The sequence below is a fragment of the Dermacentor andersoni genome, chromosome 11 (assembly GCF_023375885.2).
Source record: "Dermacentor andersoni chromosome 11, qqDerAnde1_hic_scaffold, whole genome shotgun sequence".
NCBI lineage: Eukaryota > Metazoa > Arthropoda > Arachnida > Ixodida > Ixodidae > Dermacentor > Dermacentor andersoni.
The window spans coordinates 23,398,143-23,416,312 of record NC_092824.1 but is presented as its reverse complement, the minus strand read 5'-3'; the positions used below and the strand labels follow the sequence as shown (position 1 = coordinate 23,416,312).

Genomic DNA, 18,170 nt, shown 5'->3' with positions numbered 1-18,170 from the left:
TCGATTGGCTAGTGGCTGTAAATTGTGCATTAATGATACAGTGCGATGGCGACGCTGGTAAGTTTATAAAGCGTTGATTATCTGGACCAATAAGAATCAGTGATAACAACTGCCAGATGGAGGAGCTTGTTAGTGAATAAGATAAACATGGTACCATCAAATGAAACACCTGCTTTGAGAAGGCCAGTGGTTATAGTACTCTGCTCTTGAGTGCGAGGTTGTGGGTTCAATTACCGACCATGGTGGACACATTCCGATGGGAGCAGAATGCAAAGATGGTCATGCAATTAGGTCACATTATGAGTGCGGGATGCCGGAGTGAGGAGCCTGGAATAACTTTGACAGCCTGTGTTTCTTCAGTGTGCACCCAAACCTTGGTAACTGCAACAAGTAGCATTCAAGAATATTTCAGAAGAAATGAACATACAGGAAACTTTTGCTTAACATTTTGTGCTATAACTTAACCAACACAACACTGCTGCTTGGAATTACTCATGTTTCATCATTGTCTGTGGGCTCTCATGAGGCCAAATACCATGAGACAAGCTGCGCCCCCTCCATAGGTTTGAGAAAAGGTGGAAGCGTGCACTGTTTTCAAGAATAAACTGCTGGGCAGATCCCCCAATCTGTTTTTTTTTTCTGGGGTATTTGTGCACATGTAATAAACCTAGAATGGTGGGTGTAACATTAAGGGATAAGAAAAGAGCAGATTGGGTGAGGGAACAAACGCGAGTTAATGACATCTTAGTTGAAATCAAGAAAAAGAAATGGGCATGGGCAGGACATATAATGAGGCGAGAAGATAACCGATGGTCATTGAGGGTTACGGACTGGATTCCAAGGGAAGGGAAGCGTAGCAGGGGGCAGCAGAAAGTTAGGTGGGCGGATGATCGGAAGTTTGCAGGGACGACATGGCCACAATTTGTACATGACCGGGGTAGTTGAAGAAGTGTGGGAGAGGCTTTGCCCTGCAGTGGGCTTAACCAGGCTGATGATGATGATAATGACTAAACCTAGCTTTCGGAGTGTTAGCCAGCGCCACTTATGACCATGGTGGCAGACGTGGAACCTGCTTGCAATCACAGGAGTCGTCAGCCTTGTGGGCTTCTGCACAATTCGTTCTGTCATTAAGTGTTTCTGTGCTTCAAGTAGTCAATTGGATCATTCGACCTCGTAGCTGCTGTGTGCATACTAGCTGCTCCCTGGTTACCAGTTGGCAGAGTAACTGCGCTGAAAAGGCAGTGATATGAGGTCCAATTCCTGGACCAGAATTAACTTTTTGTCACTCGCAAAGCTGTCTGTTCAAGGAGCCAGTGTGGGTTTCTTCACACTTCAGCTCCATGCTACACAATCTGGTCAATGCCCACTTTTCCAGTGATCATTCTTCATTCTCAGAATAAATTGAAAGAGCACAAAAAAACATGGGTAAGAAAGGGATCAGCACAAGCATTCTGCTGTCCATGGCTTTCTTACTGTACTGTACTGTCCGTGTTTTCTTTGTGTGCTATTTCAATTTATTCCGCATCATGAACCAACTTGCTCGACAACACATTTTGTTAAACCTTCATCCACCATGCAAGCTTCTGCAGAGTCAGTTTTCTTGTGCCAAAGTGGACTCTCACCTGATGTAACGCCACATCTGTTGTCCAAACGTTGTCGTCTGGGTCGATGTGAATGCTGTGTGGCATGTAGAACCTGCGTGCATGGTTGTACAGATAGCATTTTAAGGACTGGACCGCGCTGCAACAACCGATACCTACAGTATTGAAAGCAGTTCTCCTGTGACTAGGAATTGATATAATATGAATTCTTGCATGCTGCATGCTCTCATGCTTCATTGGCATGAATTGAAACACGAAAATGTTTGTTCAGAATTTCACGCAGCATGCACACATTATGTTTTCCGTCAGTTGAATTTTATGTCACTTTTTCTTTTTCACTGTCACACGTTCAGGATATGTTCCACAACATGTTTCCAGAAGCCAAGGCATGAAAACAACATAGGCAACAATAGGATGAAAATGTTAATAAAGTGCATGAAAACACAACTATTTCACATCTAGCATACTTCAAAAGCACATCTTGGGTAAACAGCGAAACAGACATGGACAAGAGCAAAGGAAATGACAGGACAGGCACTGAACGTTCAAAGGTAAGGAAAAAGGTTACCGCATCAGTCATATTTCGGTGTCATTATCATGCGATGGAATAAATTTTCTGGGCGACACTTTGTAGAATCAGGCCTGACCTTTGCCTGGCCAATCCCGACCTCACGTTTATATGAGCATGCATCCAGTAATTGTTTCACACTAGTTGTATCATGTTCAGACAGTTCACGTGACGTGTTTGTGCATATAAATTTGTTCTCATTTCAATAAACTTCTAGGTTGCAAATTCAGCACCTGTCCTGTCACTTCCACTAGCTGTTGTCCATGTCAGTGTAGTGCTGTTTACATGAGATGAAGCTAAAGCAATTTGCTCAAAGATCAGTTTTGTTACTTGGAAAGCACCTCTGCAGCCACTAGAAAAATAGACCTAACATAAATCATCGTGAGAAACAATATAAATTTAATGAAAAGCAACATACTGACACCAAGAGAAAACACTTAGCAGTTTACTTTACAAGTCGTTTTCAAGCAATCTACACAAACATTATTCAAACCTGCAGTGCAGGTCTAAGCATAAGTGTTTCCAGATGTGTGTGACACATTTCAAGTACCATTGTGTTCATCAGTGCTTTTGCTTTCGATGCACTATCTTGGCCTGCACAATTGTGCACACAGCACCTGAAGGGGATAAGAGGAGTGGCAGGGCTCACATATTCTGTCCCCAGTGTTGAAGCAGGGCACCTGACCGCGGGTCCACCACACAGATGGTCGGCTCCTTGATAACAGCATCTTGGTGTCGGTACATGTGCCCAGCCGTGAACGAGCTGCATACATGAGAAAGAGAAGCGACAGCCTTTATGTAACTGTACGCATATTACTGGGTAATCCAAAAGTAACACAAAACGTAAAAGTGCATCTACTTGTAATATATAGACAACAGCATGATGCTGTTTTCACATAAATGCTCAGAAAGGCAAGACAAGAAATTTTATTTAAAAACAAGTTTTATGGCTGAAATTTATAAATTTGTTACTGACTGGTATCACTGTGGCCCCACTGTACAAACTCTGACACAGCTGAAGTTCTATTACAAATTAATGTAGCAGCATAATGCTACAAAATAAACCTGTATGAACCCAGCCATAGAAATGAAGCTCTGCAGATTAAAAAGAGAATAATACTGGTCTAGGGTCCAAACCTGGAACCACTGCCTCACTGGAGTATGGCTGCTACAGAAACTGCACTAGTCAGGGCACTAGCAATAGGGAGCGTGAGGGGGCATATTATTTGACAAGGGCCGAAAGCAGGAACAACAATCATGAGATGCTGAAGGTCGACATTTTGTGGCCAGCACTCTTATGAAAAAATTATCCAGAAGAACACGTTGCTTGGCTAGTCGGTTCATATTGCTGAGTAGGCCATAAATATGATCGCTTGGCACAAATGAGCAATGATGGAAGGAAACAAGAGGAGCGCCCCTTGTTGACTTGAGCTGTAGTATTATTAAATTATGCTTCCAAATACCAAGAAAAACGCTCTTACCATGAGAGGAGGTTTAATAAGCCAGAAAAGGTGCAAAGATGAAAAAAGGGCTTCTGCACAAGTTAATCGTGATGTCATGGATGCTGATGGAATTTACATGAGCCAAGCTAATTTTTCATCGGTAAAGAAGTACTATATTGTATTGTAAAGGAACCAAGGACATAACTGAGCAAATTTTGAGAAATTTCACTGTGTTGCAAACCCAGATATGAGAAAATACATTGACATTTGCCACCTCACACTGACGTGTAGTGCTGTGGTTTCAGCCCAAAATTCAGAAAGTTAGTGCATGGCTCTCATTTTTCTTTTCTGATGTTCAATTCAGCTGCATCGTTTCATTTTCTGTCACATCCCACACACGGCTGCAACCTCGCTCCCAGCGACTTGTTCTGGGAGGCCAAGACTTTAGCAGTGATGATTACGTCAAGCAGGCTGCAGTACAAGGCGCAATCTCTCTATGCTGCAGGCAACCATGCATTGCAGGAACACTGGGATAACTACGTGAGTTTAAAGGGGGATAACCTCGAGAAATGAGAGCACGTCCGCACATCTAAACATGTTTTCTTAATCCTGAAAAATAAAAAGCCTGGGTCTGACTTCGAACACTCCAGGACCATGCTAAACTGGGCAGGACTGAGCTAAGTATCTACCATGGTGCTGCATAAGTTAGGCAAAATTTGGGCACACCATTGATTTGATGGGTTCGTTTCATCTTGTTTGTCTATAGTCATCTTAGCTGTGCTGTGTGACTGGGCTGTCATGGCTGAATGCTTGCTACACCATGAACTTTGTTTTAAGCAACATTGCCCATAAAACTTCACATCAGCTGACAGGACTGGTAAGGTTGACTGAAAGTTAGTTAGCTGGCCTGTTTTGGTGCAAGAGACTAATTTGATTATTAAATGACTCTTACATATATTCATGATTTTGGCTTCTAGCGCGAAGTGAAACACGGACACAGAAAGGAGCAGACAGGACGAGTGCTCGTCCTGTCTGCTCCTTTCTGTGTCCGTGTTTCACTTCGCGCTCGAAGCCAAAATCATGTTACCGTACCAACTCGCCCAACTGTCTATCCTTTTGCATTAAATATATTCAACATATGCACTGGCCAATGGCAAGAACTTGGAAACACAGGTAGACTGACTGTTGCAGATAATTTTTGTTACTCCACTGTAACTTGTTTGAGATCCAGGAAATACTTGGCTTCGCCATGCACAACCCCTGCATGTGCGAGGAGGCTGGCAAACACATCTTCTGCTCATACCGATCAGTTCAATGTTTTTCTACCTGGTGCATCACACATAACAGCAAAGATGTAGTATCCATCTCCTTAGAGTGTGTTAAAGTCAAGATGGCTGCCCTACATTTTAGAGATGAAGGTTTGTGGAAGCATGGCATTGCCCATCATCAACCGTCAAAGCTGTGCAAACGTGTGTCTTTGTGAGCTTGTGTGAACTCGGCAGACTTGAGTTGTTGCTTAACTGAAGCCATGCCTTCTCCCATACGGCTGAATTAGCTGATAACTTGCCTTTTTCTTATCTTTTGTCCCCTCTTCTTTGGATGAAATAGGGTAGCCATGCAGTTAAACATTTGGTCAGTGCCCCTACCTTTTCTATTAGCTAGTGACTATTACGAGATGTGATGATGAAATTAGGAAGTATGCAGCCGCACGTTGGAACCAACTAGTGCAAGACAGGGGTAATTGGAGATCGCTGGGTGATGCCTTTCTCCTGCAGTGGACATAAAAATAGGCTTATGATGATGATGATGATGCTGTTTATAAGTGTTTGACTGTGTATTACAATGAACCTGTAGTCAAAGCCAAGAGCTTGGACTGTACTTAAACAGAGCTCATGCAAAGGAGCGGTGCTCCCAGTCACTGGTATGTAGCATAACAAGCTTTCTTGGCTTGTATGTTACTGCATCGGCATCATGAGTACTACTGCGGCGAGAGTTATTGAAAACACAGAGTCTAATGTAAACGACATACACACAATATAAGCATAATTTAAGAGCTATCCCAATACCACGGGGCATGCCATGGGTCAAAAGAAAAAAAGAAGAATGTGCATGCATTTTCTAGATCTACTAAGCAGTCAGTCAGCTGAGATAAACATGGTCACTACAGGTCTTTTTCCTTATTAATGGATGAAAATGAGAAAGACATAATCACCCTAGAGTAGGCATGGCTCCTATTTTCATTGAGTCAATGCATAAAGCTTGTTTTCTTTCTTCTCGTGGAAATCAGTATTTATTTATTTATTTATTTATTTATTTATTTATTTAGTACACAAAGCAGACCATGAGGTGGTCATAGCAGGACAGGCATGTGTAACAAAATACAAAGATAGCAAGTGCAAAATGCAATATTACGAATATAATGACACTAATGCACAGTGCATAGAAAAGAAAAAACAAGGTTCTAATCAGTATGTGATAGGTATTTAAGGCTCAGTTGGACAGATATTCTGCAAGGAATTCTGATGAATTCCGGTGTGCATGATTCATTTCGGCCTACCTTTAGCTTAAATGGATATTAATTGTGCAATGACCTTCACTAAACTGCAACGAAAAGAAGTCATGGCCTTTCTGGCCTGGCTCACGTCTGGTCCCAGACGACCGGGCCACGGTGAAAAATGTACACTTGGCCCTGGTTGTCGACGGCAACACCTGCCACTTGGCCCAACAGACTCCGATTGGCTAGCTGCCAGTTGGAATCCTCCCACGGCAACGAATGCTGAAAGAGTTTGCAACAATAAAAACAGCAATGCTAGTTGGGCTGGCCTATGTAATGGCATACACAATTGCTTAAATCAGCAAGCCTATAAAAAAGAAACAAACAAAAATATACCTGAAGTGCTGTAAATTGCAACAAGAATACAGCTGAAATAAGATGAACATGACCATGACACTGCAGTGTTCCTTACGTCTTTACCAAAGGGCTGACATTATGAGTAATAATGATAATAATAAAAAGGAAGAATAATGAAACATTTCATATCAGATGCTTACAAAAGTGCAAGATTTGAGTAAAAGACAGAACAATATGACAATACACAGATTGATGAGAGTAGCAAAGAAAGGGCCGGCAGGTAATAACATAGCAGGCTAAGAAACACCTTGTTAGAAGCAATGATGCCAGGGGTATGGCCTACAGTTGGTTTCAGCTTGTCAATGAGCGGCTTTATTTTGGATGTTTGTGTTATACAATATAGGTGGGTCGGAGTAATCCCCCACAAGCTTACCAAAGCAAGCTTGCCTGTTTTTGTTTCTTTGTCTTTTGTTCGCAATAACTGCAACTCAACATTAGTTCGTGGCATATTATATTGACGTGGTTTGAGGATGAGTTACCATAACAAATCGTTGTTCCACTCACAATAAAATTCAAGGCCATAATTGAGAGAGCAGCATAATTTTTGTGAATTTCTTTCTCCTAAAAAAAAACTAATTATATTACACCTGCTCCACAAGTTCGGTAGAGATTTGCAAGCCTCATTTAAGGACTGGCAGTCAACATGACATGTCAGTCACGGTATCTAACTGATATAATCAAATGCTGCCTATCGCTATAACAGTGGTCACACGTCACTGTCACACCCTGTAAACGTTGAGAAAGAGTGCTCTAAAATAGAAGATTGTGCAACATTTGTTGTTCATTTAAGAAAAAGGAAAATATAATGAATGGTGTGCCCTTTTATTAAATTATTACCTACAACATATACTCTAACCTGAAGCAAAGACTTATGTGCACTTAGGCCTGTTCCTCTAGTAGAGTGATAATTAGGAGATGCATGACTTAAGCGTGACTTAAGCCAAGACCAATTATCCTAACCTTTTGGTTAAGTATAATGTTCTGCTGTGAAAGCATTGAGCAATGGAATAGGAAATGGCTCCTTTTGCTGCGAACTGCACTCACAGCTAAAGTATTGTTCGATTCCCCCTCTCCACTTACGCATATATGCCGATACTTCATCACGCACGTTGTGCGCAGGGTGATGATCAACAAGCTTCCTGGAATTTTTAAGAATCGGCTGTTGCAGATAACATCATTCTATTCCCTGAGCTAGACTATCGTGCAAGAAATCAAAACACATTTAATCAAGTTACACAAATTTGCTAATGAAGTTCTTAATTAATTACTTTACGGCACATATTGAAATTAAGGGTAGCCAGTGAGTTTACAAGCCATATCCACTTGGAATGAATCTCCAGAATGACACCAGCTTGGAAATATGCACCATCCAAATCGCCGTAAAAACACACAGTTGTTCCACTTACTTTCTCCAGAAAAACACTCTTTTATGCATTGAAGCACAAAAGTAACTGGAACACCCATGTATTTCGCACCACGCTTTGGGAAATAATATCTTGTAACAGGTGTCATCCTAGAGATTCATAGTGGATATGTCTTGAAAACTCTCCGGCTACAATTTGTAAATTCCAATGTGTGCTGTAAAGTAATTAATCGAGACTGTAATTAGTGGTTTTGGGTAATTAGTTGAATATGTGTTTCAATTTATCATGACAGTAATGTCTGCCTCTTCGAGTATTCCAGCTCAAGGACAAAAATTAGGCTATCTGCTACACGCAATTTTTTTAAAATTCTGTAGAACTTCAGAACAATCACCCCATATAATTAACAAAATGCTATTCCATGTGTCCTGCATTTTTTCTAGTTTGGCTTATGACAGTCTTGTGCACTTAGACACTGCTGTTAACATTCTTCATTAACTCATTAGCTATGCAGTACAATTACTGTAAACATGCAAAAAAATGATCAGAAGATCAAGGCAAACTGACAGAGTACACTACTGACTGTATTTTCTGTTTATGTGCTTAGGTTTGTGGCCCTTCATACAGTTTGATGATTCCACGCATCTAGATTGGCTCAAGAACACAGGAAATTCTTAAAGTGCATGAGAAGCAATGAGTAATTAATATTTACAGCATTGAAGTTGAGAGTCATGCAAGAATGGCTCTTTTTTTTTTTTGCTGCTATGTTTGCTGCATGTAGTACTTCTTCAACACTTTGTTAGTTAACTGGTTGACGACGTCCCACTTGACAATGGACGAAATTGATGGTATGGGAGGGAAATAAGTGGGAAAGCAAAGAGGTTATTTCGATTACCTTAATTTCAGTTTACCTAATTTTACGAAATAAGCCAATGAGGCCAAACCATGATTTGACTTCATTTGACATGATATCTGTTTTGACGTGGTGTTGTCTGTGATTGGGCAACTAGGGATGAAGAACGACGGTTATAAAACTACCGCGGAACCCATTATAACAACCAGAAGTCAATATGGCATTTTCCTGCATGTGCCTAAATATACTATCCTTCAGATGTTGAGTGCACAAATCTGCTCACCAAGTGCATTAAAAACAAAACCACTGATGAAAATAACCACATTTAGAACATCTCACATACCCTTTTGAACACATATTACTGGACTTGTGCCGTAAGTTTGAATAATATATGGATGGATGTATGCAAAACTTTAATGAAGGTCCTGAGGTACGGGACTCAGCACGCTGTGGGCCGCTCCCACGTTGGGACAGTCAGGCCATGCCCGACCGCTGCATCGTGGGCCCTCTGGACAGCCCATTGTTGCGCCCCGGCATCGGGCCTCTTGATAGCGGAGAGCCACTTGTCCTCATTGATTTGTTCTGTGCCTCGTAACGAGGGGCAACGCCAGAACATATGGTCTAGGCTAGCGAAGTCATTGCAGTGCCTGCAAGAACTAGTGGCATAAGTGTCGGGATAAAGCTTGTGGAATAAAGCCGGGCTGGGATACAAGCCTGTTTGCAATAATCTGAGGGACAATGCCTGCGCTCTATTTAACTTCTTGTGAGGAAAGGGAAAGTCTCTCCTGCCGAGACAAAAGTGCTGCGTAATTTCATTGTATGCGGTCAGTTGATCTCTGTTCTCCACCACTGCAGGCCGGCGGTGGAGTTCTCCACTGTCGCGGAAAACGAGACCACGCACCTAGGAGTGGGCCAGCTCGTTGAGGTTTGTGGGGCCTCCGATGGTAGATCCTATGTGAGCGGGGAACCACGTGAGAGTGTGGGTGGCGATGCTTTTGCCGTCGAGGATGCAACAGGCTTCCTTACACACAATGCTAATGCTGAAGGCGCGGATGGCTGCCCTTGAGTCTCTGAAGATATTGGCATGTTTGTCATTCAGGAAGGCCAAAACAATGGCCACTTGCTCGGCCGCACGCGATGACATGCTTCGTACTGAAGCGGCGTTAACGGTCGAACACCTGTGGTTGATCGACACTACCGTGATATTGTTGCTGTTGCCATAATGGGCCGCGTCAATGAAGTAGCAGCTGCCAGGGAGTTCTGTCGCGCGGCATAGGAGCCACCGCCATGGCCTTCCTTCTTTCTACGTTGCGCTGGGGATGCATATTGCACGGGGTGGGGGATATGATGATGTTATCTTTCTGAGTTTTCGGAAGGCCCTGGTAGGCGTCTTCGACAGTGACCTGGGGGGATGCCCATCTATGTTAGGAGTCATCTGCCCACCCTGGTGCTGGAGAGTCTGAGAATCTGTGCCCTTTCTTTTGCTTCTGCAATTTCTTCCAGCGTATTATGAATACCCAAGTGCAGGAGTCGGCCGGTGCGTGTGTAGTTTGGTAGTCCGAGTGCGCTCTTGATCCCCCTCCTTACCGTGGCATTTAGCTCGTCTTGCTCAGCCCTCTTCCAGACGTGCATGGCCACTACGTACGTGAAATGTCATAACAAGAAAGCGTGGACTAGCCTTATCAGATTCCCTTCGCGCAGGCCTCTCCTTCTGTTGGCTACCCGCTTGATTAGACTGATGATGCTATCCGTCTTCTTTGCTAGTTTGTGAATGGTAATGCTATTTGTGCCCGCCCCTTCGAGTGTCATTCCCAAAATTTGAATGGATGCGACTTTGGGAATTGGATCTCCGCACTTGGTGTAGAGATCAATGTCGATTTCAGTGGGGGGTTTCCAGTTCTGTGGCTTGCGGCCCTTTCTAGTTGGGCTGTAGAGAAGGAGCTCCGATTTCTTTTGGGAGTACCGGAGTCCTGTGTCTGTTAGAAAGCACTCTGTAGTGTAGACAGCTTCCTGGAGAGCGGCTTCGACTTGTCCGTCAGTGCCACCCGCGCACCAGACAGTGATGGCGTCCGCGTAGATCGTGTGACCGATGCCTTGGACTTTGCGTAGGTATCTTGAGAGGTCGACCATTGCGATGTTGAAGAGGAGTGGTGATATGACTGACCCCTGGGGGGTGCCTCTTTCGCTCAGCTCCATTTTCTCTGATTCCAGATCACCAGCCTTGAGGATGGTGCATCGTTTGTTCAAGAAAGACACGACGAAGGCATGGGAGGAGGAGCCTAGGTCGAGTTTGGAGATGGCGTCGAGAACGAACTCGTGACGGATGCTATCAAACGCCTTCTCCAGGTCCAAACCAAGGATGGCTCTCATGCCCTAAGTGCAGCGTTCCAGGATTTGGATCTTGATAAGCTTCATGGCATCCTGGGTAGAGAGGCCTGGCCTGAAACCTATCATGTTGTGAGGGAAAAGGTCATTGGTCTCGATATACTCGGCAATTCTGTTATGGATGGTGTGCTCAGCCACCTTCCCTACATATGACGTCAGTGAGATGGGGCGGAGGTTGTCCGAGCTATATGTAATATATGTAATTTTTTTTATGCTGTTGTTTGCTTGTATTACACTGTTTGTATGTTAGCTCTTAATGTTGTGAATTTGCCCGCTCTAACAGCCCGAAAGGGATCACAGTATTGAAAATAAATAAATAAATAAATACATAAATAAATAAATAAACTGTTATAGTAGAAGAAGTTGGAAGACCGATGGCTGGGTGTTTGCTCTTGGTGACAGTTTGTCATTATGTAGTGGGTTCACTTCCTTCATTGCTTTTCACAATGTTTTACACAAAACATATTTTTCAGGTGGCTGCAATAGGCGCTTTCCAAGTGCATGAAATAGTTTATTTTCTCGTATCTGGCGTTCCTGTAGAGTTCGTGCATGGAGTCCACATTCCGTAATCTTGACATTGGTCCCCATATATAGAATCGGATATTGAATATTTTATTATTTATTAAGCAACATCAAATGAGAAGTTTGCATGAAGACTTTCTGGCAAAAAAATTAAATCAGGCTTACATACACTGACACATGCGTGTAATATATATTGTGCACATTTAGGCACCCAGACAAACTGAGGGGCTTATACATGATAAAGAAACTGTTTTAAATTATCAATGATATGGGGCACCGCAGAAATGACAGTATTGAAACAAGAGGACAGCATGCTACTACACGCACATACAAGGTTGTGCTCACTGAAGGAGAGAAGTGTGATGCTACAGCACACCGCCTCTTGTTTTAACATGGTGAAAAATCACCGAAAAATTGAAAATTTTGATCTTTTACAGATACATGCTTTTCATGATTCTGTAGACGAAATTAGGAAATGTGGTGCAACGAAATTTTTCAGCGGACAGAAAAAATTATCATCTCAACTTATGCTGTTGGGAACTCCTGCAAATACAACATAAGCTTTGGAGTATAGTTAATGTCCAAGTCTCTTTTTAATCATATCAGTGTAGGGAACTTCAAGCATGCTGAGCGGTGTAAAAGATTGCGTGATTTAGCTGAAACGATTATACCGTTCAAGTGACACGAAACTGAATACACGATTTTCATTCAATAACGATATGCGGTCAAGACTGTGGTGGGAGTACAGCCGGAATTAACTCAATACCTTTAATGTAGATTTATTGCCTGCGATGTAGTGCCTGATCGTGCTCTTGCTACTAATGTGCCGGTGTTCCTCGTCAAGTTGCCCTACGCGATTGTGATAATTCGAACCGTCGGCCGCTTACTCCACATCACACGCGAGTCGTGCAGTGAAGTATCAACAAAGAAAAGCAAATGTCAAATCGACGATTAGAGAGGCCTGAATGGGCAAATTAGTCTAGCTCTGGCAAGAGTAAATGAACAGCTGTCAATAAAGTTATCGTTCGCGTTTCTTTTATCCCACACCACAGCTTTAACTTCGTTGTCATATCAATCCCAGCACAAAAATGCGTCTTACTGGCTGATTCACGCGCACGTTGGGAATCCATATGTTAAGTCCATACTGTGCGCATAAGATCGCGTAGCGGCTGGTTTGCTCCGAAATAAATTAGTTGAAAACGTTTCACTCATCCTTCAAAGACGCACTCACAAAATGCGACGTATTAAATGCCGATCTGAGTAATATTCGTCGACAGCCTATAACCCGATCGAATGGGTCAGCTTGAACAAGTGGTAAGCATCGAGCCATAAAGCAGAGCGTTCGAAGGCGGAGGGCGGCGTCCAGGGCACTATAAATAAATTGTGTTCTCAAAGCGGCCAGTTGGGATAGATAATGTAAGTTAACGTTGAGTTAATTCTCTGACACACGTACGTGTGTGGTCGAAATTAGAGACGAGTGCCTTAGTTACAACTGGCTTTAGTGTAAGGCTCTATTTCAAACGCAGTCATGCACTGTCACTATTTCAAATGTGTCAGTGCTCCAGCTGCGGTTTCACCGTGTGCGCGGGTATGCGTATTTTTGGGGGGTGAAAGCGCGGTACAGGAGATTCGCGATGCTCACCTGTCTATGAGCGGGAGGCGCGCGCCAGCCGGCAGCGCCAACGAGCAACAGGCAGGCGACGGCTGCCCACGAATGCACCATGTCGACTGCTCAGACGACCGGTGGCTCCCTGTGAAATCGGTCACAGGCTCGTTAAAGACATGTCCGCGTCACTTTTAGCGTTTGGGAACGCGGAGCCCACGGCGGATGTGACAGCTACCGCGACTGCTGCTGATGGATTGCGTTTATTGCGGATGGATTTGTTGAGGGTCACGTGACAACAACTACGACGTCATTCGTACGCGCTGATGACGCCATACCATTTCACGAATAGTGCGCCAAGCAACGGCCCTTGGCCATTGAGCGAACGCGACTTGTGCCTTGTGCATCCGCCTGTCGCCCTCGCAACTATGGCGCTGCAATCGACATAACCCCTCAAGAAGGGCTGCAGATTATATGTATACAACTATTACTAGTGTCTACGTTGAAGATTCAGGGGACTACGGAGGAAGAGCAAGAGTGTTTTGTATTCTATCGAGGGCCCATAAACAGTATAAAATAACTCCCGGGGCACAAAGCCCCATAATGAATAGCAGTATAACCTACTGGAGTGGAGGGAGCGCCCGTAAAGTGAAGCCGCTGCGTCGCCATTTTGCGGGGGGCAAAAGCACGCCTGTCGCCGCAGCTTGTGTGTTTTGGACCGTCGTACCTTGCCGTGCGCGGTGCTGTACGGATCCTAAAATGTGCTAGCGCGCTCGGGTGTTCTTAGGAAAGTTGATGTACAAGCAGTTGACAGGTTAGCGTTATCCTGCTCATTTATATGAGGCTGCAGATTAGCACTGCCTCACTCTAAATAAAGGAACATTTTCAGACCCTCTATGCAATGAGGATGCTAAAGCACCGGCAACACATGATGATAATGAAGATAATAATGAATACTTATGATTGTTGCATGCACTGCTATTCCTCATGCTACATTTTCAGTTTTTAATTGCTTTTTGTTCCGACAGCTTTCATGATTGATCAAGTAATACACTGCAATAAAGAAAGCGATTAAAAGCTAATTATTGCGCGAATTTTTTTCTACTTTGCGGCAGCTGCATTTATTCATGCCGATGAAATGAAAAATGCCCCAGTACTCGGATATCTGCGATGCGGAAACGTCCAGTATGGCTCGCCTCATCGCCCACAGTGTTGCATTGGAACTTAAAAATCGGTTAAGTAATCAAAAACCGCTGGAAAAGTAGACGAACAGCGCTGCGAAGCTTTCGGCAGGCTGTGCTTCTTGCCCCCCGTAAGATGGCCGCCGCCCGCTTCACCCGAGCCCATAGGCCAGTATAGGCGACAGCAGTTTTTGTTAACCTCCTTGAGTACAATCGATGGCCGCCATCTTGGAGTAGGCAAAATGCAGGCTGCATTTTAAATGAGGAATGCGCTTTTTTTACAGCTACGCTGGTAAACCAAGCGGCAATTCTTTACAATACGTTCCAGAGGGTCTACCTCTTCCTTTTTCTGCGCCAGTCTGTTCTTTATTTCGCGCCTACGTTTACTGTGTGTTAAACGGTCATACGAGGTCATTTAGCATGCGAAAATACAATACCGTCAATCAGAGGCATCAGGAGAGCACTTGAGGTTATAATAAAGCAGACACAAGAACAATCAGTAGGGTTGGAGTACAAGAGGCCGGAGCGCCGCTTTACCTTTCTGTCCAAACGATCACCATTTTTACCTTTCTTGTGCGCCTATTTCAGGACTATGTACTATGTCCGCGCAACCTTGAGCGATCGGAAAGCGCGTTTTCCCCTCTTGGCCGGCGGAGAAGGGAGGCTTTGTGTCCGGCCCGCAGAGCCCTCCCCATCTCAGTAAGGTGCCTGGTGGTGGTCCCGTGCAGACGATGACCTCTCGGTGAGCGCATATTTCCCCCTCATCTTTTAAGAGGTTCAATACTTACAAGCATTTGTCTCGCAAACCATATTTATTTCAAGAGAATTTTCCACGTCTCAATAATTCCTCTCGTCGTATTCGAGTGCTGATTGCCGTGTTATAGTTTGTAAATGAAGCTTTCCCTCAGGTCTAAATATTTTAAGGCAGCTTGTCGGGTGCGTATCATGGCCACGCACGCTTATATCGCCTTCCGTTCCTCTACCACGGTTGCGCTTTAAAACCACAGCGCTGAAATTTTGCTTCAGAGACTTTCCCTTCCTTCCTTCTTTTCCGCCCTTAAACTGGCTCTCTTAACTACTACACGCAGAGACAAAGCAACAGCGCGCGCATTAGATCCCATAGATGAGATGAATATTTACAATTATTATTAGGGTTAATTATATTCGAGTGCTGATTGCTGTGCTATCGTGTGTTAACGAAGCTTTCCCTCAAGTCTAAATGTTTTAAGGCAGTTTGTCATGTGCGTATCATGGCCACGCACGCTTATATCGCCTTCCGTTTCGCTACCACGGGTGCGCTTTAAAACCACGGCGCTGCAATTTTGCTTTCCTTTCCTTCCTTCTTCTCCGCCCTTAAACTGGCTCTCTTAACTACTACACGCAGAGACAAAGCAACAGCGCGCGCATGCGATCCCATAGATGAGATGAATACATATATATATATATATATATATATATAAAAATATTAGTCATATCTCCCGTAGTATAGCCCTCTGGGCCGTTTCCTTTTTTTTTTCTTTCGAAAGTAGTCCGATTAGGGTTATTATAATTACACGAAGGTATTTCGCCCTCGTCAGCAGCAGTCCTTGAGATAGTTATTCTGGCGGCTAGCTTCCCACGCTATGCGTGCCGCCCTCGCACCTGGTTAAGCTGTTCCTAGACGCTAGAGTTATACTATGTCCGCGCAACCTTGAGCGATCGGAAAGCACGTTTTCCCCTCTTGGCCGGCGGAGAAGGGAGGCTTTGTGTCCGGCCCGCAGAGCCCTCCCCATCTCAGTAAGGTGCCTGGTGGTGGTCCCGTGCAGACGATGACCTCTCGGTGAGCGCATATTTCCCCCTCATCTTTTAAGAGGTTCAATACTTACAAGCATTTGTCTCGCAAACCATATTTATTTCAAGGGAATTTTCCACGTCTCAATAATTCCTCTCGTCGTAATCGAGTGCTGATTGCCGTGTTATAGTTTGTACACGAAGCTTTCCCTCAAGTCTAAATATTTTAAGGCAGTTTTCCTAGTCTCTAAAGCCGCTCGAGCTCGCTCTTCTCCTCGGGCGGCCATTTTTCCAAGAAAGTATGCCTATCGCGGACAAGGAAAACGACTATCGCGGACAACATCAGTCCATTTCCACGTAAATATGAGGCTCGGAGCAGGAGCTATGGCGCTTTAAAGTAACCTGAGGCCTGACGAACCAACCGATTGAGCTATCTTTCCGGGCAACATCCAGTGGTCACGAGTTCAAATCGCCTGTCATGTTCCTTTTTCTTTCCGGTTTTTCTTTTTTCTTTCTTTCTTTTTAATGCCTTTTCCTTTATTTTACCACTGTACGGATACCCTCCTAAAAAAAAGAAAAAAGAAACATATATATCTTCAATTATGTATGGCCACACATGTGCAGGTCATAAATACCAGGTTCTCTAGCTGAGTGCCATCCGTGCGGTATAACCGAGCTCAGATTGGTTCACCTTGACTGATCAAATAGGGCACCACCGTAGGTTAAATGAGGCGTACAACTCATGCGGGACCCGCCGTGGTTACTAAGCGGCTATGGTGTTAGACTGCTGAGCACGAGGTCGCGGTATCGTATCCCGGCCACGGCGGCCGCATTTCGATGGGGGCGAAATGCGATAACACCCGTGTACTTAGATTTACGTGCACGTTAAAGAACCCCAGGTGGTCGAAATTTCCGGAGTCCTCCACTACGGCGTGCCTCATAATCAGAAAGTGGTTTCGTCACGTAAAACCCCATAATTTAATTTTTAATTTAACTCCTGCGGGGACGGTAGAGTATCCGCCTCCCGTGCAAGAGGACCGTGATTCAAATCCCGATGCCGCACAATTCCCCACCGGAAAATACCAAAAAGAAACCGTGTGTTGAGAAAATTGCACAAACAGGCCTGGAGTGCGGCCTGATCCCGGTGACCAGAACCGGTAACGCACTCTCTCACCAGAGCAGGATTGGCCACCCTGGTGCAGTACTTGGCCACAACCTCCTATATGAACCCAACAATCAAACCCCGGCCCTCAGTCCCCAGCAGCTGCTAAGCAACTGACCACGGCGGCGGTCAGACCTGCGACGCTGCAGAGGGTGCTAAGAATCCCTGGCTCCGGTCAGGCCGCCATTGGAATATGAACCTGGCAACGTTTAACGCTAGAACGTTATCTAGTGAGGCGGGTCTAGCAGTCCTATTGGAGGAATTAGAGGGCAGTAAATGGGATATAATAGGGCTCAGTGAAGTTAGGAGGCCAAAAGAAGCATATACAGTGCTAAAAAGCGGGCACGTCCTGTGCTACCGGGGCTTAGCAGAGAGACGAGAACTAGGAGTCGGATTCCTGATTAATAAGAACATAGCTGGTAACATACAGGAATTCTATAGCATTAACGAGAGGGTGGCATGTCTTGTTGTGAAACTTAATAAGAGGTACAAAATGAAGGTTGTACAGGTCTACGCTCCTACATCTAGTCATGATGACCAGGAAGTCGAAAGCTTCTATGAAGACGTGGAATCGGCGATGGGTAAAGTCAAAACAAAATACAGTATACTTATGGGCGATTTAAATGCCAGGGTAGGCAAGAAGCAGGCCGGAGACAAGTCAGTGGGGGAATATGGCATAGGCTCTAGGAATAGCAGAGGAGAGTTATTAGTAGAGTTTGCAGAACAGAATAATATGCGGATAATGAATACCTTTTTCCGCAAGCGGGTTAGCCGAAAGTGGACGTGGAGGAGACCGAATGGTGAGACTAGA

At 44.4% G+C, this 18,170-nt stretch overlaps 1 protein-coding gene across 1 annotated transcript in view; it reads right to left on the bottom strand.

Annotated features, from left to right (window-relative positions):
• The window catches only part of LOC126517450 (peptidyl-alpha-hydroxyglycine alpha-amidating lyase 1-like), a 36,634-nt gene extending 23,102 nt beyond the window's left edge, over positions 1-13,532 (bottom strand). The window contains exons 1-4 of the mRNA XM_050167172.3: positions 13,286-13,532; positions 6,254-6,387; positions 2,819-2,932; positions 1,623-1,695 (exon numbers count right to left, since the gene is read on the bottom strand). Coding sequence (XP_050023129.1) covers positions 1,623-1,695; positions 2,819-2,932; positions 6,254-6,387; positions 13,286-13,366 — 402 coding nt within the window. The 5' untranslated portion in view covers positions 13,367-13,532. The remainder of the gene's footprint in view (positions 1-1,622; positions 1,696-2,818; positions 2,933-6,253; positions 6,388-13,285) is intronic.
• Positions 13,533-18,170: the final 4,638 nt, after the last annotated feature.